This window comes from Megalops cyprinoides, chromosome 9 (genome assembly GCF_013368585.1).
Source record: "Megalops cyprinoides isolate fMegCyp1 chromosome 9, fMegCyp1.pri, whole genome shotgun sequence".
NCBI lineage: Eukaryota > Metazoa > Chordata > Actinopteri > Elopiformes > Megalopidae > Megalops > Megalops cyprinoides.
This window is the reverse complement of record NC_050591.1, coordinates 2,095,574-2,123,386: the sequence shown is the minus strand read 5'-3', so window position 1 is coordinate 2,123,386 and position 27,813 is coordinate 2,095,574. Positions and strand designations below refer to the sequence as shown.

The window sequence follows — 27,813 nt, the reverse complement described above, 5'->3', positions numbered from 1 at the left end:
ATTACTGAGAGCACATTGAGCTAATAGCCCGTGTGTCCTCCAGTACAGATGTTATTTTTCTAAACATATGTGATGCTCTTTCAAAACCCTTCCCCCTGCCCTGACGTATGAGGCTTTTGTGCATCCAAGGATTGGAGGAGAACCAACGTTATTCAGGCCTTCCCACCAGCATCCTCTGGTGGACACTGATGGTGCTGCACCTCATACTAAGTGCCACCAGAAAGTTTTATCAGTTTCCAATAGGGGTGCAACGAATAATCGACGTAGTCGACTAAAATCGATGACCAAATTAGTTGGCAACAAATTTAATTGTCGATTAGTTGGTGACGTCATCACGTGTGTTTTTCGTGCGGACTGGGAATGCTCAGACATGTAGCCTAAGCTGCGTTGCTTTACTAGAGTGAACAATACAGATGGCAACACCAAAGACCTCAGAAGTGTGGCAGCATTTCACTCTTAACCCTTTCACACGTAACTTATTTTTTATGCTCTGTAGCCCGTGTTATGTTACATAGTTCGTTATGTTTTCATTAGCGTTTTTAAGCTTCTCATAGTTTTCAGTTAGCATTTGCTATATTTTTAAATGTTAAATCGCTCTTTCCTCAAAGCTAAAATTAGCTAGAATTTTTCCAATCGCACCGGTTTTAGCATATGCGCTAAACGGCAAACCTGACCTTGCCTGGCATGGGAGCACATCAGTTATGCTCGAGCATGTTGGCTCTCTGGATGATTAAGACTCCTCTCGTTAAGGTAGTTAGCTAGCTGGCATAGCCAATGTTAATGTTAAAAGCCATGTTATTTCATTATGAGCTGTAACGTTTCTATTTTGAAATACATGTTCTGTTGATCAATAAATTATTAATGACGTTGAACATACAGTGTAGCAAATAATAGCCTCTTATTCACAACGATCCTGTTCACATTCCAAATGTGCCCTAATTTTACAATGTTAAACCAGAGCCCGTCTCTGCTTAAACGTTGCATCGTTGTCATGGCGACCTTTATAGCTGGAGATAGTGTTGCTGCCGAGTGCACAAGTTTAGGGAACACCGGAGAATTTTATACTTTCTAAATTGCGAAAGATTTCTACAACTCGTGTCTATGCGTGCGTGCCCAATGAGAGAGAGAGAGAGAGAGAGAGAGAGATTTGTGGCGGTTATGTTGTAAAGCAGAAATACACAATGACATTACATTTACATTACATTACATTGACAATGACATCAGGTCTTAATTCGAATGAGTTATGGGTTTGTTGGGATCTCCATGGATGGAAGCAGACTTGTACTCCTCACTGAATTAGTCCAACCTCAAGCTAAATTTAAAGGGCGATTGAGCCATTGAGTACATGTGTGCTTTATAATCTGAATAGTCGATTATTCGTTTCAATAATCGATAGATTATTCGACTATCAAAATAGTCATTAGTTGCAGCCCTAGTTTCCAATGAGTCCAAATTCCCACTAGGCAATGAACTTTAAGTACCATGCCTGAATGCCAGTAAAGATCACTGGTTTATTTCTCAGTAACAATGTCTGAGTTTCATCAAGTATGGACTGAGAGTGTCACGCTGGTTTACAGCCCAGCTACAGAGTAGTCAACATGTATAAGAAAAAGAAGTACAGATTGGAAGAAAATGACCATAGCAACCCTAAAAATGAACCAGAGAAAATCACAAGTCACATGGTGAGATTTATATTCACAATTCATTTTAATAAAAATTTCATCCATTCATAAAATTATGATATATCCAGTGGAAATTTTTCAAAGAAATCAGTTTCAAAAATTAAATTAAAACAAGTAAAAACATTTGGCTTCAAAGCCAATATCGGAAATATACAATTATTTAATTTCTAAAAAACAAGGTGAAGCAGCATGGCTCAGTGTGTGTCTGAGTCTGAGTGACTGTGTATGTACCTTAGCACATGTATGTGTACTGTATATGTGTTTGTGTGTGTGTGTGTGTGTGTGTGTGTCTGTGTGCTTACACTGGCGTGTGTGTGTAAATGCATGCATGTGCCTGGAGTAAGGGTGGAGGTAGGGGATGTGAAAAAAAGGGGCAGGGGTGCAGTCAGGGTGGAGGTGCAGTATTTCAGGGTAGAGCTGCAGTAGTTCAGGGTGGAGGTGTCAGGAGTGGGGGTGGAGGTACAGAATGGCTCCAGCATCCTCCAGTCTCTTCAGCGCTTCGGCTTCATGGGGGAGGTCATGGTTGGAATCCTGTGGGTAGAGAAGACCAAACACCTCATCAACACTGCAGGCCTGAGCCATACAAACCCCTCTTTTAATGAGGGAGCCCAGCCTAGCTGGTCCCATTCCTGCTGAGCTGATCCCAGTCGAGCAATGTTGGGATCTACCACAGTTGAGTTAAGCTTAGCTGGCATTGCGCTGCCCACAGCTGATCGTGATCATGCAGTCCATATTGCTGACTCAGTTCTCATTCTGCTCAACCAAAAATAGAGTTGGTCAAGCCTAGGGCCTCAAATGCAGTGGGTCAGACTGGTTCCACCTCTGCAGTGCATAAGGGGCATTACTAATTACCCAGTCCTTTCCAACAGCCAAGTAATCCCTTCCAAAACTGACTTGACTGAGACTTCTCAGCCAGTCACAGCCTGAGATTCCCAGTATAGCAACAATCCTGATGCTACAACATTCTATATCTATTATTTTACTGTAGTTTTAATAATTTTGGCACTCTTACCAAAGGGAACCTACAATAATACACCCTATTCTCTATTAAACTAGTCACATGCTTACAGAAGAAATTTAAGCAAAGAACTTTTCTCAAGGGTCCAGCAAGGCTGCACAAAACCTCACCAATCACCAATATCCATTCTCTAATCATTGCTTTGAGCCGCAAGCTCAGTTCTGTGGCCACCAAGCGATGTTGCAGTCACTGTTAGCCCTTACAGGAGATGGCCTCACGGCCGGCACTTCCACCCACCTTCATGGACTTCATAGTCTCATGTCCATAGTAGTGAATAGGCTGCTTCTGATCTCTGAACTTGGGGTACCCGAATCCTGCCACGTGCACCACGTCACAGTAGTTCAGCGCCATGTACACGGCCAGAATCCCTGTGGTGGGGTGAACGGGCCTCTGCAGTGGGGAAAATACAGAGAAATTAGGGGTGTGCACCTGTATGGTGCATGCATGGATAAAACGGATCCTTCTGCTTGACTATCTGATACCCTTCCATCCTCCAGAGAGGCCAGGCCAGATCCAGCCAAGTGTGTTTTGAGTTTGTATAATCCCAAGGGATAGTGGTTGACCCAGGTTTGGTACCAGTCAACACAGTCGACGCAATTCCAATTTACCAGTAAAATGTAAGATTTCCCAGACACAACTAATACACATGGATTCCATATGCGAGTATGCCAAAATCTATTTACACCAGCCTTTGGTCTGGTCTTTGATTTGGCAAATTAGAAAGTTTAGAAATACTTTTTTATTTCCTTTAATTTTCAGAATGCAATATGTTTTCATGACATTTTTTGCCTGCCATCATGGCAGTATGATCTTTATTTGTTGAACAATTTGATGTTTTACCTGGCAAAGGTCAGTATATACTGGCTAAGAAGAACCCTGAGTTTAACATATGTGTGAGAATTTCTTTCCTACTAGATCTGAAATGAAAAGATATGAGGGGACATTTTAAGTCAATATGCATACTTATGGATTCTGTATGTATATATAAATATGGTGGGAAAGTGGAAAATTATACTGTTCTTTTTTAATAAAGCATATTCATTTTTAATAATTGTCCTTGGTTGCTGTATGTTAAAAGTGGAAGGGGAGGAAAGGGTGCTTTAATGTGTTTCTATCTTAAAATACTCTGGCAATGCTGTGTCACTCCTGGAAAGCTGAAGGGGTCAGTTTGTGGCCTTGTAACAGCTGTAATGTTACCAGCAGGAGGCAGTGTTGGCCAGCTGAAGACAGTACTTCAGACTCAGGTTCAGTTACTGCACAGGTTATACTCTCTTCCTGTAATCGTTTCAACCACCACTCTCTCCACCTGACACATGCAGCCTTTTCTCTTAAACATCTCTAAACATGGGTTGGGCTGGCAGGGGGAGGGAGGGACATTCTTGAGACTTTTTGTGGCCCACCTCTTGCTGGGAGGTTTTCCTCTTTCCATGGGTGGGGGCATTGAGCTTTTTCTGGCCAGTTTCAGCTTAACCCTCCCACCCTTCACCATGCATGTCAATGATTGCTCAAACGTCAACACGAAGAAAAAAGGAGAGTCACTTCTGCATGATTCCCCCCCACCACCCCCTGCACCGGCTGTCTGTGTGCACTTTCTAAACAGCTGTGCTCTGTGTCTGCAAGTGCTCTGCGACCCTTACTCAGTCAGAACACCCCAACACAAGCAAGGCCCAGTTATCCATTAGAGGAAAGACCCAGGTTTGTTATATTCATCCACCCACTGGAGGAAACTAGAGCCATCAGGCACTGGCCAGTCTCCAGTGGCAAGATCTGTCCCTCACATGCTGCAGGTTGCCTGGTCACAAAACTCCTCTTCTGTTTATTCGGCACAGAATGCGGGTGCAGCCATCACCCCACATGCAGCGGGGCATAGTGTATTTGCATGTCAGCTCCACTGGGGCACGGTTAAGCTAAGACTGCCTTTCTGCTGATGCTTTGAATCATACTCATGCAATAAAACTCAAAAGGTTGCCATCAATCATGCTACATCTGAAAGCCCTCACAGTTAATTGGGTATATTACAAGGATTGCCCTTGGGCTGATACTGTTTAGTTTATATATTAATGACTTACCAGCGTTTTCCAGGGGCTGGTTAACAAATGTATGCTGTCAACAGTGTTTTGTTTGTACCTGCAAAAACTAACATGGCTGTCACTAAACTAACTTGATTGTTTACATACTGCGTCACTCTGGCTTGAAAGTTCTTATTTCATGCTGAATTTTAAGAAAAACATTTTTCTATTAGAAAGCCCCTTGTGACAGACTTTCAAAGTCATGAGAAATGGTAATGAACTGGAAGTACACAATTTGAAATACTCAGGAGCTATTTTAGATTCCTCTTTGAAATTTGACAAACATGTTGGGAAACAGGTAGAACTGTCAGGAGTAATCTCCACACCTTCAGACAAATCAGGCACTGCTTTACCCTTCCACACAGCTCTGACATTTATGCATGTCATGATCCTCTCTCACCTTTCTGTAGAACCTCTTGGTTTCAGGCATCAGCAACAATCAATAAACCTCTCTCTGTGATGAAGCCATCAAAGTCCTGGCAAAGAAGCTTTTAAGACACCATTACTGCAATACTCTGAACAAATACTTTATACAAATACAAATATCTTTATCGTTGATAGCTTCAAGTCTCTGACTCACTTTTAAAGGTCTGTACAGTCTGGTCCTAGCTGTCTTTAGCTCATTTATAACTAGGCCCCAGTATACTCATTTAAGATGGCAACTGCTGCACCAGACACTGTAGAACTTCCTTTCCTCAAACTGCTTTCTCTGTATGAGGACTTGGAACTCTTTTACTGGCAGTACTAAGCAAATTCATGACTTTGGTACCTTTCGCTCAATAATTAAAACCTGGCTGAAACTGAACCACAGCTGTAGTCATGATCCACACTAACACTTTATTATATTGTTGATACATTGTCACCTTTTTATTTTGAACTGATTTTAAATTGCAAATTTTAATTTAAATTGCTTTTCCTGTTCTTGCTGTAGATCAGGGATGTCAAACTCAATCACTGAACGGGCCATATTAAAAAATCATCACGTATTCATGGGCCAGACATGGCCTATAGTTTTTTTTTTATTATTTTATTCTGCTATGACCGAAACTGGTTATTGTTTGATATACTATTATATCAAAATATAATAAGCATTTCAGAATAACAACAACAAAATATAGGCAGGCTGTACTTGTAATATTAAAAAAAAAACAATTATCACAATACATACAAATAATTGTCCAACCTCTTTAAATGTCCCTCAGGAGGTTTGTAGGTCCATGAAATCTACCTCTTTGCTTGAACTCTCAATATATATCTATCCATATCGTTATAAGTAGGGTTGGGCAATGTCTACCGAATTGGCATATGACGATGTCTACAGTGAAACATCGCAATGGATGATGGGGGGGAGGGGGTAGCGGTTAGGGTTATTTGTTTTTCATTTGAATTATATTTAAAGTTCAAGAAAATCCACTGTTAAAAAGACATGTTTTTTTTAACCCTTTCGTGCATATGGTCACACCTGTGTGATTTGCCGTTTAGCGCATATGCTAAAACTGGTGTGATTAGAACACTAGATTGGAAAAATTCTAGCTAATTTTAGCTTTGAGGAAACAGCAATTTAACGTTAAAAAATACACCAAATGCTAACTGAAAACTATGAGAACCTTAATAACGCTAATGAAAACATAAATTAACACGAGTTTCCTCTAGTCGTTACAATATTAATAATTCATTGATTATATTTTTCCTAAACATGACAGACAGGTTTGTCCCTATTGTAAGTAAATAGGTAGGCCTACTCGATCTCCCACCTGTCTTGAAAACCCCTGCCTTCACTGTCCACTTTTTTTTGGCTGGCTAGCTGGCTAGCCAGTAATTTTTGATGTGGGATACAACAGTCGTACGGGGCTGCTGCTGAAACCGTTCGTGTCTGGTGTGGGATTGTGATATGCAATGACTGTCTTGTGAGTGTGTTTGGTTGTGGGTGGGAGGAGGGGTGGGACGAGGAGGGGTGGCACGCAGGTGTTTAAAGGGCAGCATGTTGCAGTGTATGTTGGGGATTGTAGTGCAGCGTGTTGTGGACGATATGGAAGCGGGCCAGAGTTAGTAGAAAATCCGAATCATTGCACGGGCCAGATAGAATGGTGCGGCGGGCCTGATTTGGACCGCAGGCCTTGTCTTTGACATATGTGCTGTAGATGATAAATCAATGCCCATTGAGGGATTACTGTTGGAAATTAGCCTCTGCTACATTCACTTGTACAGTGCATCAGATGCTGCTGTTGCAATGGTGTGAATGTTAACTGTGCTTGGCCCTTTCAAATATACCAGTAACTACATAAATAAATACAGTAAAACATGGCTCCTTTGGTTAGGAAAACAGTGCCTTCCTGAACATATCTACACATGAGCAAATGGTAGCCACCCGGCAAATCAGCTCTGGGTACTACTTCTTGAGTTGGCTTGTCCTACAAAGCCGTGAGGTCAGTGTGGGGTGCTGACCACAAGAAAGGCAGAGTGGGTGATGCAAGAGGTTGAAGCGGGAAGCCTCTGTGACAAAGTACACCCAGTGGCCACGCATCTGCATCTTTAAGCCAGAGAGAGTATATAACAACTCCAAGACCAGTTCAGCAAGGTTTGGAGTGCAGAGCGAAAGGCAGGTCATCAGCAGATCAGCTCAGAATATGGTCGGGCCCCAGTAAATCTAATCACACTCACAAAACACATTCCTTAATCCTGGTAAAACTAGACAGGCTGCATAACTGCTCAGTGCAAATGTCTGAGGTTCCTCTCTCAAGGCCGCTGTGGATATGTGCCCAAGACTCTTCCCAAGACAAGAAAGGAGTGGGGGTGTGGTCTGCAGGGGATGTGAGTGGTGTTGTAAAGATCATCTGGACTGTCAATGGTTGCAGGGGGATGAGGGGTCTGGTTAAGACCAACAGGATTCTCTTTGGCTGCAGGAGATGAGGGTGTGGCTAAGATCACCACACTTCCCATTGTTTGATGGGGGACGTTGGCATGATCACCTGATTTCTCTTTGGCTGCAGAGGGATTCTGAGCAGAGCGCTGGCTGTCTGCTTCAGGAAAAAGGGGTCCAGAACCCGGATTTGGCTGGTGTGCCCCAGCCAGATCTGAGGTGGAGGCTTCCAGAAGCCTTTCCTCACCTGGAGAAAAAGAGAAGATAGAGGGGAATTACACTGACACATCCACCAAATTACAACCCTTCCCCATCTCCCCACATCTCTGTTTACACCGTGACCCAGTTGACCTACTGGTGAGAGCTGAACAACCCTCCAGATGAGCCCACCAATCACCCATGCCCCAAAAGCCTCTAGAGCCATGATTGCAGCCCACTGCCTCTCTGACTCCTTCTGAGAGCACTTCAGAGAGCTCTAGAGGCTCCCTTCAGAGTCATTTTGTCTCCCATGCCAAGTGCCCCTGTTTAAAACTCTTGGGGTTTCAGGGACATAGTACCCTCTTCTCGTCATAAAGGATCTCCTTCAGCCAGCGCAGGTCATGCTGCTTGAAAGGCACCAGCACCATGATGGTATCAGGGTCGTTGTGGAGGCTGGGGTTGTAAGATGCCGACTCAGGGTAGAAGAGACGCATGGTGGTCTTGTTGCCCACATCGTCCTCATAACCCCTCACAGGGGCATTATTCAACCTTCAGGAGAAAAATTAGAGATAACATCACTTCCTCTATTACAGTGAAGTAACTTCCTGTACAACAAGACAGGCCTGAAGTCACTTCAATGTAGCTTCCAGTTGTTAAAACTTTAGTTTTTTTAGTGAAAGTACACAGAGTTTGACTTTTTCTGTGTATGTGTTTGCAGATTACCACCAGAAGACAAAAATGTAACTGGAGACAACCACATTAGATGAACAGGAAAAGAACCACAGCACCAGCTGACATCACTTGACATTTTTTTTGTGTGTTTAGCTATACTCCCCAGCATCTCTCTCTCTATTGTTAGCCTGGGGCTGCGTCAAAGTCCACAAGTGAGTGAAAGAAGCAAGTAAACTAGTCCAAACTTCACTCAACATTACCCAAGAGCATACTTCAGGAGGGCAGGGAAGGGTTTTACTTGGCAGTGCATGTGGGATACATTCCACTGTCATCATTGCTGGCTCATGACAAAACAAGGACAACCTAAAAATGTGATTCTACAGGAGACCACAGAAAAGGCAAAAGAGATGCAAATTAAATAAGAGTCATAATGCTATGGCAAAACATTGAAAACAAATCTGAAAGCGGTTTTCAACAAAACACCTTAAAAAACCTCTCCCATATTGATCTTTCCCATCTTTATTAGCACTGTTTGGAAGTAAAGTTGAAAAATGATCCCATTAAAGAAGAAAGGCACAGAATTTAAATTTCACATAATTTATAACTGAAGTCAGTGGGCTAGCTACATTATGATAAAAGGTGGACACTTGTAAATCCATCTTGTTTTTTGAACTCTTGCCAAGTGCCATTTCATGATCAGATAAATAACACAGTGATTCAGATCAGTTTGAGCCCTGATATCCAGGCACAAATTTTTCACTAGTCACTCTGGACAAGGGTACCTGCCAAATGAGTCAATGTAAATATAAAATCATTTCACATTTCCTTTTCACTTCCAGTTAAAAAGCACCAGTTTCATTCAGCCTCATATTACCTCTATTACACATTTACATTTATTCATTCGGCAGATGCTTTTATCCAAAGTGACAAGTGAGGCAGAGTCCAACACAAGCAAAAGCCATATAAGGAGTCAACAGTATTAGAAGTGCTGCATGAGCAGACAAGATACAAGCTAACTGGTAGAGACACAAGGGCACTGAACCAATAATTTTTAAATTTCTGGATAGTGATATTGTGCCATGATGTGATGGGACCACCAGTCACTGTTGAGTAGCAAAACGTAAAGGCTGGAAGGGAACATACTCTTTTAGTAGAGCGTTCAGGTAGGTAGGTGCAGCTTTGTTGGCTGTTCTGAACGCAAGCAACAAGGCCTTGTACCTGATGCGGGCAGCCACAGGGAGCCAGTGGCGCAAAACAAAGAGAGGTGTTTTGTATCAACTGCAGAGACTTAGCTGTGCATGCAGGAAGGCCAGCCAAGAGAGTATTGCAGTAGTCCAGTCTTGACATGACAAGAGCCTGGACAAGGATCTGTGCAGCATACTCAGATAGGTAGGGCCTGATTTTCCTGATGTTGTACAATGCAAATCTGCATGGTCTGGCTGTTGTTGCAATGTGGTCCTTAACCCTTTTGCGCGTACAGTCACACCTGTGTGATTTGCTCTTTCACACATATGGTCAAATCAGTGTGATTAGAACACTAGATTGGAAAAATTCTAGCTAACGTTAGCTTTGAGGAAACAGTGATTTAACATTACAAAGTATAGCAAATGTTGCAGTGAAAACTATGAGAAGCTTAATAACGCTAATGAACACATAACGAAACATGTAACATAACACGTGCGCAATATAGCATGAAATAAGTCACGCTGGGTGGCAGTTGGAAACATTTTAGAACTTACTTACAAAAGGGTTAACGTTTAGCTGGTCATTAAACACTACTCCCAGGTTTCCTGCAGACCTAGATGAAATTAGTGTTGTTAACCCAATCTGTACGGTGATGTCATGCTGAATGGAGAGTCTATCTGAGATGACCAGGAGCTCCGTCTTAGAAAAGTTGAGTTGAAGGTGGCGTTCCTTCATCCAAGCTAAGATGTCCAAGATGCAGGCAGAGATTTGTGCTGAGACCGTGTGGTCATCATGGTGGAATGAGAAGTAGAGCTGGGTGTCATCGGCACAGCAGTGGTAGGAGAAGCCATGTGCCTTCGGTCCAGCGAAGTTGTGTACAGTGAGAAGAGGAGGGGGCCAAGCACTGATCCCTGAGGTACCCCATTGGTTAGTGAATCTGACTTAGATAGGCCACCCCTCCAAGATACTGTACCTTGTGTGCCAGAAACCTTCATTCATTTTTTAAAAAATCAGGACTTGGTGCTGCAGCTGAATGGAACTCTCGTAAAGAGGTGCCCACACAGAAAAGAAAAACGAGAAAGGGTACATGCAGTTACACTTGCTCCAATGGTGCAATTGAGGACAAGTGAAAAGTGAAACACACACACACACAGGTAGACACACGCAGGTAGACACACACACACAAACACACACACACACACATACACACACTCTCAAACACACACATACACACACACATGCTGGGAGCCTGCATCATGAATTGAAAATTAACATTTCAATTTGAGTGTTAAGAGGGGTCTGTCTGTACCCCACTTTTTTCACCCCGAGCACCAAAAGAAACTCCATTTCTTTCTGTTTAAACAACAACTTGTTGCATGAACACACACTTTTAGGTAGGATACTGAATAATCTCACTTCTTAAATTTCTTGTGAATTTATAAGCTCTGACAACTTCACTGATCAAGGATCTCGTGCTAAAATTTCTGAACCTTTGGATGTTCAGTCTCATCCTTACTGAAAACAGATATTCTACAATGGAGCGTCTGCTTAATGCTGGGAAGGTAAATAACAGCTGTTAGCAAAGTTTTCCTCAGCCAGATGAATGTAAATGGATTTTATAGCCTAAGCATGGCCAATTATGAGCCATTCAGCCCACCATGAACCAAAACATCGGCTCTTGGTTAATGCGCTGTTTAAGCTGTGAGCAAATGATACCCTCTGCTGCTTACCAGCGCTGTAGCTCTTAGGTCTGCAATGACCCACAGGCTTCAGACCAGCAAAAATCTGCACAGTCACACAAACACTGATGCCACAAACTCACTCCCACTAAAAGTATCATCATCTTCTGAAGATCTAAGAAGACAACTCCTGTTTGGGGGGGCAGGTGGCTGGGCCTCCTTTCAGCACCCCACAGGATTATGAAACTCTTGTGAACGCTTGTGTTTCTTCCAGAACTTTAAATACGTGGAAACAAGGGCCTTTTCCCCCCACACCAGGTTACATAAATCTCTTTTTGAAAGGGATGGTGTTTCCGCAGCAATCCACTAGCTGCACAAGGTGACGCCACATGATGAGGTGTCACATTTCTGCATCAGAGAAGAAAATAGGACAGAGGTTGTCAGGGAAACAGTGAGAAAGTATAGGTGGAGCACAGACAGGAAGTCTCTGGGTGTGTTGTGTTTCACGGTCAGTAACCAGTAGAGAAGTAACCAGAGAAAGACTGCTTGCAGGAGGATTTTAGGTCTCACTGTTACACCACTACTTCCTCTTTGGGCTATATGCATCACACCTGCTCTTGTACTGCACTTTCACATGAATAGTTAAAATTGTGATGAATAAAATTACAGAAACATACAGGGAGGTCATAATGTCCCAATTTATTTGACTTAAACACTGATGGCTTCTAAAAATTACATGCATAATCAAAATTCTTAAAAAGTGTTAACACTCTTCATATTTCATGGAATGGAAAGTTTTAGGAGTAGTTTTAGCAGTAACCAAGGAGGAGCAAAAACAGTTTGTTAAATTTTTTTTGAGGTGAAACTTTTGTGCTGAAATTATGTTTCAAAGAGATGGACTTTGACAGAAATGGAACAGGGATTTTATGTCCACCCTGAATATATGTTATTGTTATATTTCAATTAAAATCTTGATTGTTTAGCCTTTTTCATATGGTAATAAATTATTATTAACACTTATTACAATGCATTTTTTAAAGTACACACAACTATAACCCTTGGAAACACCTTTAGAACTGCAAAACAAGTCACCTAATCGTTAATGATGTTTACTGATGCTCAGTGAGTATTGATGAATGATTCACAAGAGGTGTGTGGAACCCAGTTTAGACAAGCAATACAAAATACAATGTCAATAAAATTCATTCATGTAATGAATTAATTGGTAATTATTTTTTTTTCCATGTTGGTTAGTTGATCACCCACCTGATCACAACATCATACTTGTTGATAGCAGCCCCAAGTGAACTGTTCTTGATCGCAAAGCCATTGCCGATGACAACACAGGTCCTGCAGTCCAGGCTGTAGGAGGCAAGCCACCCGCATTCAAAAACAGTAACTGTTTATGGAGGTTATTAAGTTTACAGACTGTATGCACATACACTGAGTCATTTCTCTCAATCAGCAAAGAACCGGGGGTGTCATCCTCGACAACAAACTAGACTTCATGGAGTACATTGCTCACACATCACGGGGCTGTCGATTCTTTCTCCACAACATCAGGAGGATTTGTTCGTTCCTTACAACATACGCCACGCAGCTCCTTGTCCAGGCCACAGTGCTCTCTCGCCTGGACTACTGCAACACTCTCCTCACAGGCTTCCCAGCCTGCACCACCCAGCCTCTGCAGCTTACTCAGAATGCAGCTGCCCGACTAATCATCAACCTCCCCAAATTCTCCCATGTTACTCCCCTGCTTAAATCCCTCCACTGGCTTCCTGTCGCAGCCAGGATCAGATTCAAAACACTGACCCTTGATTTCTCTGCAGTCAACAGAACAGCCCCTACCTATCTCCAAGACCTCATCCCGCCCGGTCCCTACACTCAGCAGCAACTGGACATCTTGCCCCTCGCACTGACAGAGCAGGAGGTTCTCGCTCTCCAAGGCAACAACGTTTCTCCTACATCGCTCCCCAGTGGTGAAATGAACTCCCTGTCTCGCTATGGACAGCTCCGTCACTCCAATCCTTCAGACATGGACTGAAGACACATCTCCTCAGACTCTATTTGGACTGACCTATCTCACAATCACCCCCTGCCCCCCAACCAGTCACTTCCCAACTCCTGTCTGCTGTCATCTTTCAGCTCCCCATCTGGATCAGTGCTGTCAAAAATTGCTGTGTGTTTTGTATTTTTTGTTACCGCCTTTACTCTGGCACTCACTGCGCTGTTTGAATTTGGATCTTGTTAGTTGCCCTATACCCTGTAACTATATAAATTAGCTAGTACTGCGTCCTCAAACAGACTTTGCTCTCAGCTGAGAACTACTGTCTCATTGTGGAACTGTACACATCCTGTCCCCGTACTGTCATTATACTTACTGTACGCACTTTTGTACGTTGCTTTGGATAAAGGCGTCTGCTAAATAAACGTAAATGTAAATGGAAATTTTGCAGACGCTCTTATCCAGAGCATACAAAATTTCATACAAGAGGGTCAGGCTAAGAGCAGAGCCAATACTAAATCAAACGTCTCAACCCAACATCAGCAGTGAATGCACACGTGTAACATGTATACATATACATAGATATGAACAGGGAGATGAGTTTTCCATGAGATTTCCTGTACAGTTACAAGTACTCAAGCCCATCCCTCCTGCGCAGAGACCTTTTGCACATACTAAGAAATCTCAGGGGAAATGACCCCTCAAAGACAGCTGCAGCCTCCAGGAACAACCTTGAGAGCTGAGATTGGCTTTTCAGAACATTCGCGGAGTACAACAAGAGGTACCGCTAACAACCACACTGCGCAACGTGTGCCCTTTGACCTTTGGTGGTCAACAGAGACACTGTCACAAGATGATAGCCGGCCAGGCCAGAGCTTCCCAGTTTGGTCAGCTCTTATCAGAGCTCTATCTGTTGCTGACGTGGCTGCCGGCTGATACCAGCCATAAGTTCTAACATACTGGGCTGAGGCTCAGGCTCGCTTACTTCTCAATACTGGTCGGCATTTCATAGCTCGCTGTGACTGCCAAGACCTTCAGGAGAAACAGCTCTGAGAAAAGAAAAAGGAAAGAAAATTGCTGGGTTAAGAGCATTGTTTCTACACATTTTAAACTTCCTTTACAGCAATAGTCTTAATGTGTTCCTTTTTTCACGGTGCTATTCATCACTGTAAACTGGACCAGGGATTACACAAGACTCACAAGTACTCCTGAACACTTGATGACCCTCTTGGAGAAACACTGCTGTTTGAGTTTCACCCTTATACACACAGATACTACAGAGGAGCACATCTCTTCCTAGCAATAATTACAACAATAACGGGCTGACACATTGTTTGGTCAGGACAGTGTAATGTATCATGCAAATAATGTCTACCAATGATTAGGGGAACAGTAAACTTTAATGAAAACATCCTTTGTATATCAGTCATTGGCTGTCTCCCTGACAACGGTTATGCCACTTTCACCTATATGCTACGGAGACTTATGAAGTGCTACAAAGCATCACGTCATGTTACAAAGAAACACTATGCAGAGAAGAAGATTCCCATCTGAGGTAATGGTGATCTCTCCTGTGTATATTCCCACCAAATGCTGTGTTTGTGAATGATTTTGCGGGGTACGCACCACTGCCCTTGATTCCATATGGCAATGGTAGAGTGGACTGAGGTTGCTGCCAGAAGAAGTCAGCCAGCTTTAAGAAGAGACTGGTTTTTCTGGTGACACTGTGTATGGGGGGGGGGGGGGGGGGGGTGAACAGCATTGTTACGTCAACAGCAAAGCATTGAAACAGTCAAAACAAGCTCTCCCGATCAACATTCCACCATGACCACCTCTCCCACACAAACAGGCTGTGGCCACCTCTGCCCCATGAGCAATCAGCAATATATTTCAGTGACATCCCAATGGATTAAACGCTCAGCCATGAAATGGATTACTATGTTACATAACTATTCACTGCTCAGTGAACTCCTTCATTGCAGGCCATCTACATAGTTCACATTTTATATATTGTGTATTAATATTTGATGTGCTTTTGTTATGTACTTCTATTTATTGGTGTACACTGTGTCCCATGTCTCTTGAAACAACCATCTCTCTGAGCACACTCTTTAGCACGGCTCCCTCATTTGTTTTCTTAAACTTAATTTATCTCATCCATCCAGCTCCCCCCTGTGCTGTCGTGACCACAGTTCTGCTACTTTGGGAATTTGCTTTTTGACAATTTAATGACACACACACACACACACGTACATACTGTCTTGCATTACAGATGGTGTTTTTTGTACTTTATTTAGTTAGGGCAAACAGATTACGTCAGTTGGATGCCTGGAAGACTTGTCTTTAAGCAGAACGGGGGTAGCCCAAGGAGCAACCGGTCAATTTATTTGGTTTTGCCTTTATGTTTTCTTCAGAATGTGCACTCGCATAAAGAAGAGACTAAATTAAATGTGTTTTCTTGTGCTTTGGTAACGGCTTGGTGTGGTGATATGTTTGGCTATGGTGTTGTCTCCAGTTATTGCAAAGTGTGAGGCATTTGGGCATTTGACCATCATATTATCAACCCATAGTATACAGCTGAATTTTTACAGACAATAACAATCCAGATTAAGTCCTTTGCCAAGGGTGTTGTTGTAATCAGGAATAAATGTCACACATGTTACCTGTAAAGCATTTTTTGCATTTTTTTGAAATGACACCAAACTAAGTAATTGGAAATGGAACTGAGCAAGTGAACAAGTCCTTCAGAAACATCAGGCTAGGGCCATACCAGTTGCGTTGCGTGTTCGTGACAGCTACGTGGCTCGCACGTGTGCTGCTGTGGCGCTGCTACTGCCAGCCCTATCTTTCTACATTGAGTTGACAATGGCCATCAATAGCAGAATGTTTGATTTAATTTGTGCTCAATTGTAAAAAAAAAAACACAATAAATAAATAAATATACAGCAACCCCTCTTCACTTAACCTGGCTCAGTTTAAAAGCCATTTCCATGGGGGGTTTCGGGGTTCTGTTCCACAGGTTTCCAGGGGTGGGCTTATCGCGGGACATTAATTTACATTATAGGCTCCAAAACAAATCTAAAACTGTTGTCTCTGTTGAATCAGAAGTGCTGTACGTTTGTCTTGCCACTATATCTTGCTTCAAGTTCGACATTTTTTTTCCTTTACAAATGGGAAAGTAGGCTCCTCTGTTACTTGTTTAATTGAAAAATATTTTGTAAAACAGCATGTTGATCATGACGAAAATAGACTGCCTAGGACGAATTGTTATTATCTATTTTCTTCTTTTTTATATGTAATGTTACTTTAGATTAGACTTTTTTATTAGGCTACCTGTCTAGTCGCATTTCCTAAATAATATTAACATGGTTAATTCATTTTTTCATTGGTTTTTAGTGCAAGTTATAGTCAGAAGGAAAGCCATCATGCTTTATTTTTTGCTCCAAATGCTCCAGAGGAGAAACCGGTGAAGAATGTGGGTTCACCCAAAAAAACCAGAGAATGAGGCAACTTGGAGCTTTTCACCATCTTGCTGCTGAACTGCGTCTTGATAAGGACAAACACCTGAAGTATTTCAGAATGAACGCTGAGCAAATGGATCATCTTCTTTCCTTGACTATATAGTACACATGTAGCCTCCACTTTCCCCTTTAATAACATGCAGTAGGCGATTTGAGGGGGGATGCTATCCCCCTTGTTAGCAAAATGACCAAAAAACCTGCCATCCCCCCCTGTCCATCCCCGATTTAGTAGTAGAGAGAGTGATGAGTGTGCATCTGCCATCCCCTCTGTTAAAAATGAACAAATCACCTACTGATAACATGCGATTGCTAATACGGTTAAAAAAATATATTTTTGTTTTTTTCATGTCTGTGACATATAGCCTAGACATTGAAACTACAGTGAAAGGCGTTAGTTATGTAATGTTGCTGGTATGATGTGAAAAATAGGTTCCACACCGAAAGTCTAGATGACTCGCAGCTGCAGCAAGGCTCAAGCCGAAATGAAAATCAAGATGTTCCGCGCCATCACGCACACGCGACGCAACTGGTGTGGCCCCGGCCTTAAGGTCATTAAGGCTTTGTCATGATTTGAGGGCCTTGTTTGTTTATGACTGGCCTAGCTTGCGGGGAACCATAAATACAGCTAGGCAGCTCAGTCAGCCATTAGTCTTCCTGATCTACTCTCCACTTCGTTATTGGCTGACAAGCCATTTCTGAGAAAAAAAAAACAATTCATATGTCAGCTTTAATGTAACTTTTATGTAACAAACCATAAAATAATAATATGAGTTTGCTCCTTCTGATTCTTTAATTTACAATGGGCAGGTGACAGAATGATGGTTTCTGTGATACACTGTACGGGTGCAGTGTCTTTGTTAAGAGGTTCCTAGAATTCCTTGCATGGATTCTGATCAGCTGATAGGGGACATTCTTGCTTGCACAACCAAGTAAAATTTTATGATGTTCTTCGCATTATGACCAAAAGGTGAGCTACATCACATCCCAAATATGCCATTCAAAGAATGGATGCGCAAGCTTGGTAGGCAATTTTAAATATATAAATTCTTGAATTCTTGAATATATATAAATTCTTCATTAAGGTATCTTGGTGACTTTGACTATATAAATATATAGATACGCCAATGAGCCAAAACATTATGACCACCTGCCTAATATGCTGTTGGTCCTCTGTGTGCCACTAAAACAGCGCTGACCCGCCAAGGCATGGAGGTACCCTAAAGGTGCCCTATGGTATCTGGCACCAAAACATTAGCAGCAGATCCTTCAAGTCCTAAAGGCTGTGAGGTGGAGCCACCGTGGATCGGACTTGTCGGTCCAGCACATCCCACAGATGCTCAACTGGATTGAAATCTGGAGAATTAGGAGGCCAGGGCAACACCTTGATGACACCTAGTATGTAGGTATAGTATTATAGTATAGCTAATAGGTATAGTATTAAAGCTAACTAGCTAGTAGATACAGTGACAAAATAAGTGAGATTTCGGCGCATGTTCAAAACTGCAATTACTCCAACAATTTTACACTACGCATATTATACATTAAATTGTTAAGCTACTTCTTTCTCACTCACAATGTATTTAGGGTGGCTCATGCCTTTTCTAACTCATGCTTTTGTGTAATGCACAGTTTTTGAATTATCGTTTACAAGTATGAAGAAACTGCGATGAAATGCCCATAATCTTAACATGGGGGTGCCAAAATGTTAGTCACAACAATGCTAAGTGAACATTCTAAAAATAACCGGTCAGAACCTTAGTCGGATGAGCATTCTTTAAAAAACCGTTAAGAGCGTTCTTTGGATTCCATCAATGGCTTCTGTATTTCGGTAATGAGAGAAATTTTGTTTAAAAAGTATATTAAAATATTTTGAAAACTACTTTTTAATGTTGTGATTATTTCATGCACCTGTTTGTCTAAATGTGAAAAGTTCAGTGAAGTAGACCTTTTAATTAGTCTTTTTCCTTTATCATAAAACATATTGGTACTGAGAATTATACTGGTGCACATCCTTATAAAACTTTCATAAAATGCTTTATATGTTTTTTTTTTTATGTGAAATGTTATCACAATGAAAAAATATAGTGTATTTTATGTATTGAAGTAAAAAAAAATCACTAAAGTTTAGCTATTTAGATTTTTTAATAGATATATTTATTGGAAATATACAAAGTATAAAATGTGCAAATGCACTTTCATTTTAAAATACTAATACATAATTTAGCCCACCATAATTAGCTAAAACCAAAGTCACGTTCTAGCCTACATTTTCAAATCCACACAAATCCACTTTCCCATGGTATTTCAAGAAGGTAACTAGTTTAGTTTATCTAGCTTTTAACAAACAAAATGGACATCCTAAAACGGATTTTTAAAAAAACACGATAGAGGACCCTGGGACTAGCGTATCAACCAGCACTGACCAACCAGCCGCTCAAGACAACACAGGCAAGCCAGAAAAAGCAACTTTGCTGCTCAGCCTGCTACTTTCAGCCAGGGGACCTTGGCTTCAACCAGTGGCGTTGTTAGGTCCGATCATTCGGGGCTATAGCCCTGAATATTTTAAGCGTAACCCTGAATATTTTCGCCACTTTAACACTAAAGGAGGTGTTAATAGCAAACCAACAGACAGACTGTGTAACAGAGTGGAACTTGACTTACAGCATCTGAAGGTCTGATAATATTTATTTATTATAAAGGTAGATATAACCTCCCCAACCTACCGATGCCCATCTCCCTTCAAAAAAAAAAGACAAGCCCCAGGCAAACATGACTTTGCCCCTGATTTTTTCAATAGCTAAAAACACCCCCTGGCTTCAACTGTACTGAAATAAGGTAGAATTTAATATTTTTTTTTCAAGTTTTGGAGTGCTAGGTTGGTCGAGGGATACTTATATTTGTTGGGTAGGCCTATTGTGTTAGCCTATTGTTTATGTCACTAATAGTTTTGTTAGTTTTATAATAGCCAGCCTACTATGTTGCACTGCCTGTGTTAGATTCTGTTCTTCAGTAGAAACTGATTCTCAATTTCCAGTTGCTTGTGTTTATTAGCAGAGGCTTCTTCAAAGCATTGTATGGGTGACTTGACCTGGTGTTTGTTGCTTTAAGCGCTCACTTGCTTTAAATCAGTAAACGTTGTTGGCCCTGTTGAAATCAAGCTCAGAGTCGCTACCATTTCCTGAGGTTTGTTGATCTGTGAGTGTGTGTGTGGTGTAATAATGCACTGATTATGTCTGATTTGTAGGTACTTGAAATGATTATGCCTTGGTAAGTCAAATAATTCAGATAATTGGAGAAAGCTAGCAAATATGCCATTAATATATAAGTCACCAATCGTTTTGATACCTTTCCTAATCCAACTTTGCAAAATACTGTCAGAAATAGGATTTGGGATGCTAGGATTGTCCTTAAGAGGAGTGCTCACAAGTAACAATGTATTTAGACCCAGGAGTGCATGAGATTCCTGCCATGTGCCAAAGGTACCCAAAAGAACCGGATTTTTTGTAATCACAGAAAGTTTCTTCCTCGAGCACAGGAAAGGGATAATTGTTAGCGGGGTAGTTTTCATTTCATGTTGCTCTGTTGAGACCCATCTGACGTCACTGTTCTTTGAATGGAACCAGATCCACAATGGGCGGAACTGAGAAGCTAGGTAGTAACATCTGAAATAGCATAACCATTAGCATAATCGGCCTGAAGTGTGGTGAGCTTAACTCTTGGGGTTTTCTTATGCCATAAAAATGTGGATATCGCTCTGTTGAGGTCTTTAAAAAAAGACCCATTTTTGAGTTAGAGTATTAAGAGATTCAGGTTTTTTTGTCATGATGTGGTCCTGTTCCAATATTCTAACATCATTTTCTAACTGGGATAGTATTTCTCTCCTTACTTTATTTTTATATGCCCCATATGACATGATGTGCCCTCTCATGTAAGCCTTAAGGGCTTCCCAAATATTGGAGTGAGAAGAGGAATTCAAGTTGGTTTCCAGATATATATCAAATGAGTATTCATAAAAATAATAAATTCTGGATCTTTCAACAGATAACCCCTGAATTTCCATCTATGAGAGGCAGACTCGGGCGGACCCAACTCTATCTCCATCTTTATGGGATTGTGATCGGAAAGAGTGGAGGCTAAATAGGAGCAAGATTTAACTCTAGATGAAATAGTTTGTGAGGTCAAAAACAAATCAATTCTTGAATAGGTGTTGTGAACACTAGAATAAAATTAATTATCTTTTTGGTTTGGATGGTGTGATCACCATATATCACTTAATCCCAATTTTTTCATTCCTTGATTTAGGGCTATCACTGATTTGGATGGTGAGAGTGATTTAGGTGAAGAATAGTCCATTAATGGGTTTAAAACCAGGTTAAAGTCACCTCCAACAATGCAATAGCCTTCAATTGTAGCAAGCTTCATAATTAAGTTATTAAAGAATGTCGGGTCATCTAGGTTTGGGCTGTACAAGGACAGAAGTGATATCTTATTCAGATTTATTACACAGTCTATGAGAAGGAATCTGCCACCCTTATCTTTTTTAATGGAATTTAACTTAAATCTCAGGTTTTTGTTAATAAGCAATGCTACTCCACTTGCCTTAGATGAAACTGAGGAATAAAAAACATTGTACCCAGTGTCTACGTAGCTTCATGTGTTCTAAGTCAGTGAGATGGGTTCCTTGGATGAAAGCAATATCAACGGATTGTTTCTTTAGATACGTTAGGATTTTCCTTCTCTTAACTGGAGAATTAATTCCTCTCACATTTAGTGAGATACAGCTCAATTGACCTGCCATATTTATATTACATAAAAATGTACAGAGAGAACATGAATCCCATATTCAGAAAATAAACAAAAGAAAAACATACTAATTCTGGACATAAATTGTAGTATTACGATTATTGGGTATGATGAAACAAATATAAAATGGATACCATTAAACAGCCCCAGAAAAAAAAACCCACCCTGTGAGAAATCCCCAAACAAAGAACATAGGGTAGGTTACCGTACCTAAAAACTGGTTAGGTAGCCTCAACAGCTGCTACAGAATAGAATTATTATCAAACCCCATAAGAGAACAATTTTACAACATGGTGTAAAAAAAAAAATCAGGTAAGTTCTGTTTACCGGGAACAGAACATGAAAGCCAAATACTGTCTTCGCCTATCAAATAACTAAATAATGTAGGCTTTGAGTGTATCGATTTAGAAATCCTTAATGAATCACTTTGTATACCTTTGTGACAAAAACAGACTTTCTCTTAAATAAGAAATCAAAGTATTACATTTGGAGGCAGTTATTATCAATCTAACAGTCAATCAATAGCAAATACACCCCCTGCAAACTTTGCATAGTCAGATATAAATGTTCCATATATATTAACCATAGGTGGCATGTTGTTTATATTGGATTAACTTTACCGGCTTGTGTGAAATCACAGTGAGTCCTTGCCAATCCCATAGCAAGTGTTCATTCCATGCGGGTAAGAGAAGTCCCAGCTATTCCTTCTCCATCTCGCCAAGGAAAGTTTCAACTTCGAGTTGAGTCGAGAAGAGCCTGAATCGTCCTTGACATCTCCAAATGGATGTCATCCCACCATCTAAAGCTGAACCTCAGTAAAACTGAACTGCTCTTTATCCCAGCCGGCCCTTCCCCCCTGCATGACCTCTCCATCACCGTCGATGGCACCACAATACCATCCTCTCAGTCAGCAAAGAGCTTGGGCGTCATCCTCGACAGCAACCTGGACTTCAAGGAGTACATTGCTCACACGTCACGGGCCTGCCGATTCCTCCTCCACAACATCAGGAGGATTCGTCCGTTCCTGACAACATACGCGACGCAGCTCCTTATTCAGGCCACAGTTCTCCCTCTCGCCTCTCCAGCTCATCCAGAACGCAGCTGCCCAACTAATCTTCAACCTCCCCAAATTCTCCCATGTTACTCCCCTGCTGAAATCCCTCCACTGGCTTCCTGTTGCTGCCAGGATCAGATTCAAGACCCTGACCCTCACCTTCTCTGCAATCAACAGGACAGCCCCTACCTACCTCCAAGAACTCATCCAGCCCTACTCACCAGCCCGACCCCTGCACTCAGCAGTAACTGGACGCCTCGCTCCTTGCATGGTCAAGGCAGGAGGTGCTCGTTCTGCCAGACATCGGCGTTTCACCTACATCGCTCCCCAGTGGTGGAACGAACTGTCTCGCTACGGACAGCTTCTTCACCCCATTCCTTCAGACGGGGCCTGAAGACACACCTGGACTGACCCAGCACACAATTGCTGCCCCCCCAATCAGTGCTGTCGTAAATTGCTGTGCTTTTTAAACTGTGCTTTTTAAATTTGTTTCTTGTTGCCGCCTTTACCCTGACGCCCATTGCACCGTTTGAAGTTGTTGAAGTTTACCGTTTGAAAGTGTATCGTATTAGTTACCCTATAGGCTGTAATTGTACTAATCTAATAGTATTGTGTCCTCAAACAGACCTTGCTCTCAGCTGAGAACTGTCTCATTGTCAACTGTCACACATCCTGTCCCCGTACTGTCGCTATACTTGCTGTATGCACTTTTGTAAGTCGCTTTTGATAAAAGCGTCTGCTAAATAAATAAATGTAAATGTCGGATCCACAGTTTAGCCGGGTAACGGTTAGTGTATTCAATGTTTTTCTCCCAGAGTTTCTTCTTAACTTCGTTAAATCTGTTCATCCTGCGTTGAATCTCAATGCTGTAGTCTGGGTAAAAGAAAATTCGCTTTTTATCAAGGTACACTTCCCCCTTCTCTCTGGCTAACCTGAGTACCTTGTCTGTTTCCCTGTAGTTTAAGAATTTTGTAATGATGGGTCTAATTGGTCTGAGGGTTTTCCCAAGTGGTGGGCTCTCTTAAGGGTAATCGGGAATGCGAAGTTGTCATTACCTAGCAGTTGTGGGATAAGACGTTCCAAGTATCTGACCATGTCTTTGCCCTCAGATTTCTCTGGGATGTTTATGATCTTTATGTTTGATCTCCTGCTCCGGTTTTCAAGGTCGTCTGTTTTGTCTTTCAGAAAAGCAATCTCCTTTTTCCATCTTTTCAATTCGAGTGCAGGTGTCTCTCAAGTTATCCTCGTTAGCACCTACTCCAGTCTACATCTCGTCGACCTGCTCAGCTAAAGTTGAAAATAATAACTCAATTTTGGCCAGTGTAGTTTGGATGTCGGCTGTCTTCTTTTTTATGTGACAGGTCAATTCCTCATTAGAGTCCCGAATTGCTTTCATGAGATTTGAGCGTTGGCTTTTCTTGGTCTGCCGCCATTTTTGCTATTAGGGAGATCTCGGTTAGTGTTGAATATCGTTATATTAACTTTCTCACCCTATAGTAAAACACATTAATTTTAAATTTGGAGTTGAGTTAATACCAATAAAATTGTGGCAACTGTTGAGGCACACCAGGAGCTCACAGACACACATCCGACTTCAGTGGCTGCATCACGTGACACCCCCCCCCCCCAGCTATTTAGATTTTGACATCACTTGGACATAGTTCGTGAGAATCACCCAACCAGTATATGCCACATTCACACTTTTACTTACATACTTTAAAAAATTAAAAACACACTGTTCAGAACTTAATCCAAAGTATTTAGATTACGTTACTTACTTTGAGTAATCTAACAGAATATGTTACAAATTACATTTTAAGGCAAGTATTCTGTAATCTGTAGTGAAATACATATTAAAAGTAACCCTATATATATATACAGGGCCTTGAAAAGGTATTCAGGCCCCAATACTGTCTTCACAATTTATTGTCTCAGATTCAAAATTTAAAATATAACTTTCAAAAAAGAAAAAAAAAGAACTAAAACTTTGAGATTTAAAAAGTATTCATATCCTTTGTAATTATAAGGCTAACCTTAGGTGCAAGATATTGTTTTATAAACTTATCCATTTGTTGATGGGCTCAACCTGTGTAGATTAGTGGATCACCTGTTTTGAATCACTTCATGAGCATAAAAACCTTCCCTCTCTATGAGGTCAAACAGTATGGTTGGATTTTCCATTGAGCAAACCAAAATGAAGAGAAAAGAGCATTGACAACAAGTGAGAGATATAATTGTGGAGAAGCACAAATCTGGGGAAGGATAGAAGAACATTTCAAAGGCACTGAACATACTGTACTTCAGAGCTCAGTACAGTCCATCATCCAGAAGTGGAAGAAATATGGAACTACAGCCACACTGCCTAGTACAGGGCGCCCCCCCTAAACTTAGCTGCCAAACAAGAATGGCACTTGTAAGAGAGGCTACTGTGAGGCCAACTGTCATTTTAACCAAGCTAGAGAAGTCAGTGGCTACAACCGAAAATGATGTCCATGTCCAACAATCTCCAAACTATTGCACAAAAATGGCCTTTATGGATGAGTGGCAAGGAAGAAGCCCTTGCTGAAAAAAGCACATGCTTGCCCATAAAGACATTGCAAAACATCACTTGAAAGATAATACAAAGAAGAAAGCAGAAGGTCTTGTGGTCTGATAAGACTAAAGTGGAACTTTTTGGCTCAAGCACTAAGTGGTATGTGTGGTGTCAAGCTAATACTGCACATCAGCCAGACAACACCATCCCCACAGTGAAATACACTGGCGGTAGCATCAAGTTATAGGGGTGCTTTTCAGAAGCAGGGAGTGGCCATCTGGTCAAGATTGATGGGAAGATGAATGCTGCACAATACACTGTAGGGAAGCCAGTCACAACCAATGAGGGAAGTGGTGGCTGTTGAAGGCAGATGCGTGCATTGTGTCTTTGGAAGTAATGATGTTAAAATCCGCCTATCAAATAACTAAAATCTGACTCCATTTTATGCCGATCTATGTTTTAATTCCTCAATTCCCAATTCTACTTAGCAACCCAGGAATCTCAGTTCACTTTGGCTTGTAGGTGATCAGGCTACATAGTCCACGACCTAGGATACCGTACCAGCACATTTAATATAACTCGCTGCCATTTAGGCAGCCCATCTAGGGACTGCAGACTCATCAGAATAGTGCAATACTTAAGACTGGTGGTACGGCAAGAACTTATGGAAAAACCTCAAATCCTGCTACGTGTGTTGTTAGAAATGGTCAAATGAGAAATCACAAACAAAGGTTAAGGCTAATATCTTTATTAATCAAAACTGTCCCAATCAGTTAGAAACTCCAATTACAGCAAACAGTATGGTATAGTGCAAATGATGATAAATACACATAGCCTACCTATACGGAGTCACGTGGCTATACGCTTAGTGCGCAGAAGTCCGTGCTGATGGTGCTCCCTATACGGAGTCCCATGGCTATGCACTTGGTGTGCAGGAGTCCGTGCTGACAGTGCTCCGTGGCTATGCGCTTGGTGCACAGGAGTCCGTGCTGACGGTGCTCCCCGACTGCAGAACTCTTTCCCTTTATATACCTGAACATCAAAGAGTTGATTGGCAAGTGAGATGGGGTCATGGAAAGGTCCAAAATAGGTTTTGTCCTTATCTGGTAATTAATTAGTGGTGGTGTTTATTCTTGTCCTGTTCTCTGGGGTATGCGCAATGTCCATCCTTTTAGCTTTCTGAGCCAATTTTCAGAACAATGGTTAGGAGACCCCCTACTGTTATAGAACTATCACCCCTTTGCTACTCGCATTGTATGGATCAAAATGAGACCAAACAAGACGTGTACCTTGAACCAAAAAGAATATACAGACATAATAGTTGATAGCTGAGGATTGGGATTTCACCACTGGTTAGGAGGAAGGGTTTCTGAAGGATTTGGGGTCATCAAGATCCCGTGCCCTCTGACTCTCCCTACCCCCTGGTGACCCACCCTGTCATACAGTTCCTTCGTGCAGAGGAGCGGGGACACATTCCTCAGGTGGGTGGCTGTCGTTTATGGCCAAAGAATGCTTCCTTGAGCGACAGTCCTTTATTTGGTGTGCCACAGTCCATATGTCGTCAGGCGTCTCCCGTTCCCACCTTACAACATGGAGATTCTGGATAAAAACCTACTCCCCTCTGCTAGAAAGTGTAAACTAGCGAGGAGGTTTGTGTTTCAGCAGGACAATGACCCAAAGCACACTGTTGGAGAAACATTAGATTGGCTTAAAATGAAGAAAACTGACATCCTTGAGTGGCCCAGTCAGAGTCTTGCCCTTAACCTCATCAAACATCTGGGGAAAGACCTCAAAACTGCTGTCCACTGCCGCTCCCCAACTAACCTGGAGGAATTGGCTAATATGGCTTGAGGAATTTTGCAAGGAGAAATGGGCTAATATTGCTCCATAACGTTGCGCAAAATAAATAGACTTATACAAAAAGACAAATGGCTGTAATAGCTATGAAAGATGGTTCAACCAAGTACTAAAGAAGGGGGATGAATACTTATTAATTGTTGACATTTCAGTTCATTTCATTTCATTTCAGTTTTTTTTAATTCTTTCATGGTTCATAATTTTATTTCCTCTTTGGGCTGCACTGTTGCACAGTTGAGTGATTCACAAATAAAAAAATCTCAGTCTAATTAGTCAAAATATCAGGTTGTCGAAATTATTTGTGTGAAAAAAGGGTTGGGGGCTGAATACCTTTTCAAGGCACTCTATATATATATATATATATATATATATATATATATATAGTATAATATTTTTAAATAATAGTAAAGACATCAAAATGATGAAATAACACAAACGGAATTATGCGGTGACAAAGAAAGTGTTAAACAAATCAAAACTTATATTTTAGATTCTTCATGCGTTTAAGCATAGGTTTTCAGATCAAAATGTGTTTGAATGCATGTTTCCCATTATCTTAATCAGGTGTGTCCAAACTACTGACAGGTACTGTATATATATTTAAATTAACACTTTCCCACACCTCTTACAACTTACCCTCATCTTTGACACAGTCTGTCCCTTTCATAAAGACTCTG

General features: G+C 41.4%; 1 protein-coding gene across 5 annotated transcripts in view; it reads right to left on the bottom strand.

Annotated features, from left to right (window-relative positions):
* Window positions 1-1,953: 1,953 nt before the first annotated feature.
* The window catches only part of st3gal4 (ST3 beta-galactoside alpha-2,3-sialyltransferase 4), a 68,222-nt gene continuing 42,362 nt past the window's right edge, over window positions 1,954-27,813 (bottom strand). For 4 of the 5 annotated variants that reach the window (XM_036536097.1, XM_036536096.1, XM_036536099.1 and 1 more), the window contains 7 exons: window positions 14,995-15,092; window positions 14,354-14,417; window positions 12,630-12,725; window positions 8,187-8,376; window positions 7,739-7,876; window positions 2,938-3,090; window positions 1,954-2,213 (listed from right to left, as the gene is read on the bottom strand). In XM_036536097.1, coding sequence (XP_036391990.1) covers window positions 2,124-2,213; window positions 2,938-3,090; window positions 7,739-7,876; window positions 8,187-8,376; window positions 12,630-12,725; window positions 14,354-14,417; window positions 14,995-15,092 — 829 coding nt within the window. In that variant the 3' untranslated portion in view covers window positions 1,954-2,123. The remainder of the gene's footprint in view (window positions 2,214-2,937; window positions 3,091-7,738; window positions 7,877-8,186; window positions 8,377-12,629; window positions 12,726-14,353; window positions 14,418-14,994; window positions 15,093-27,813) is intronic. The other variant, XM_036536100.1, reaches the window with a different exon arrangement.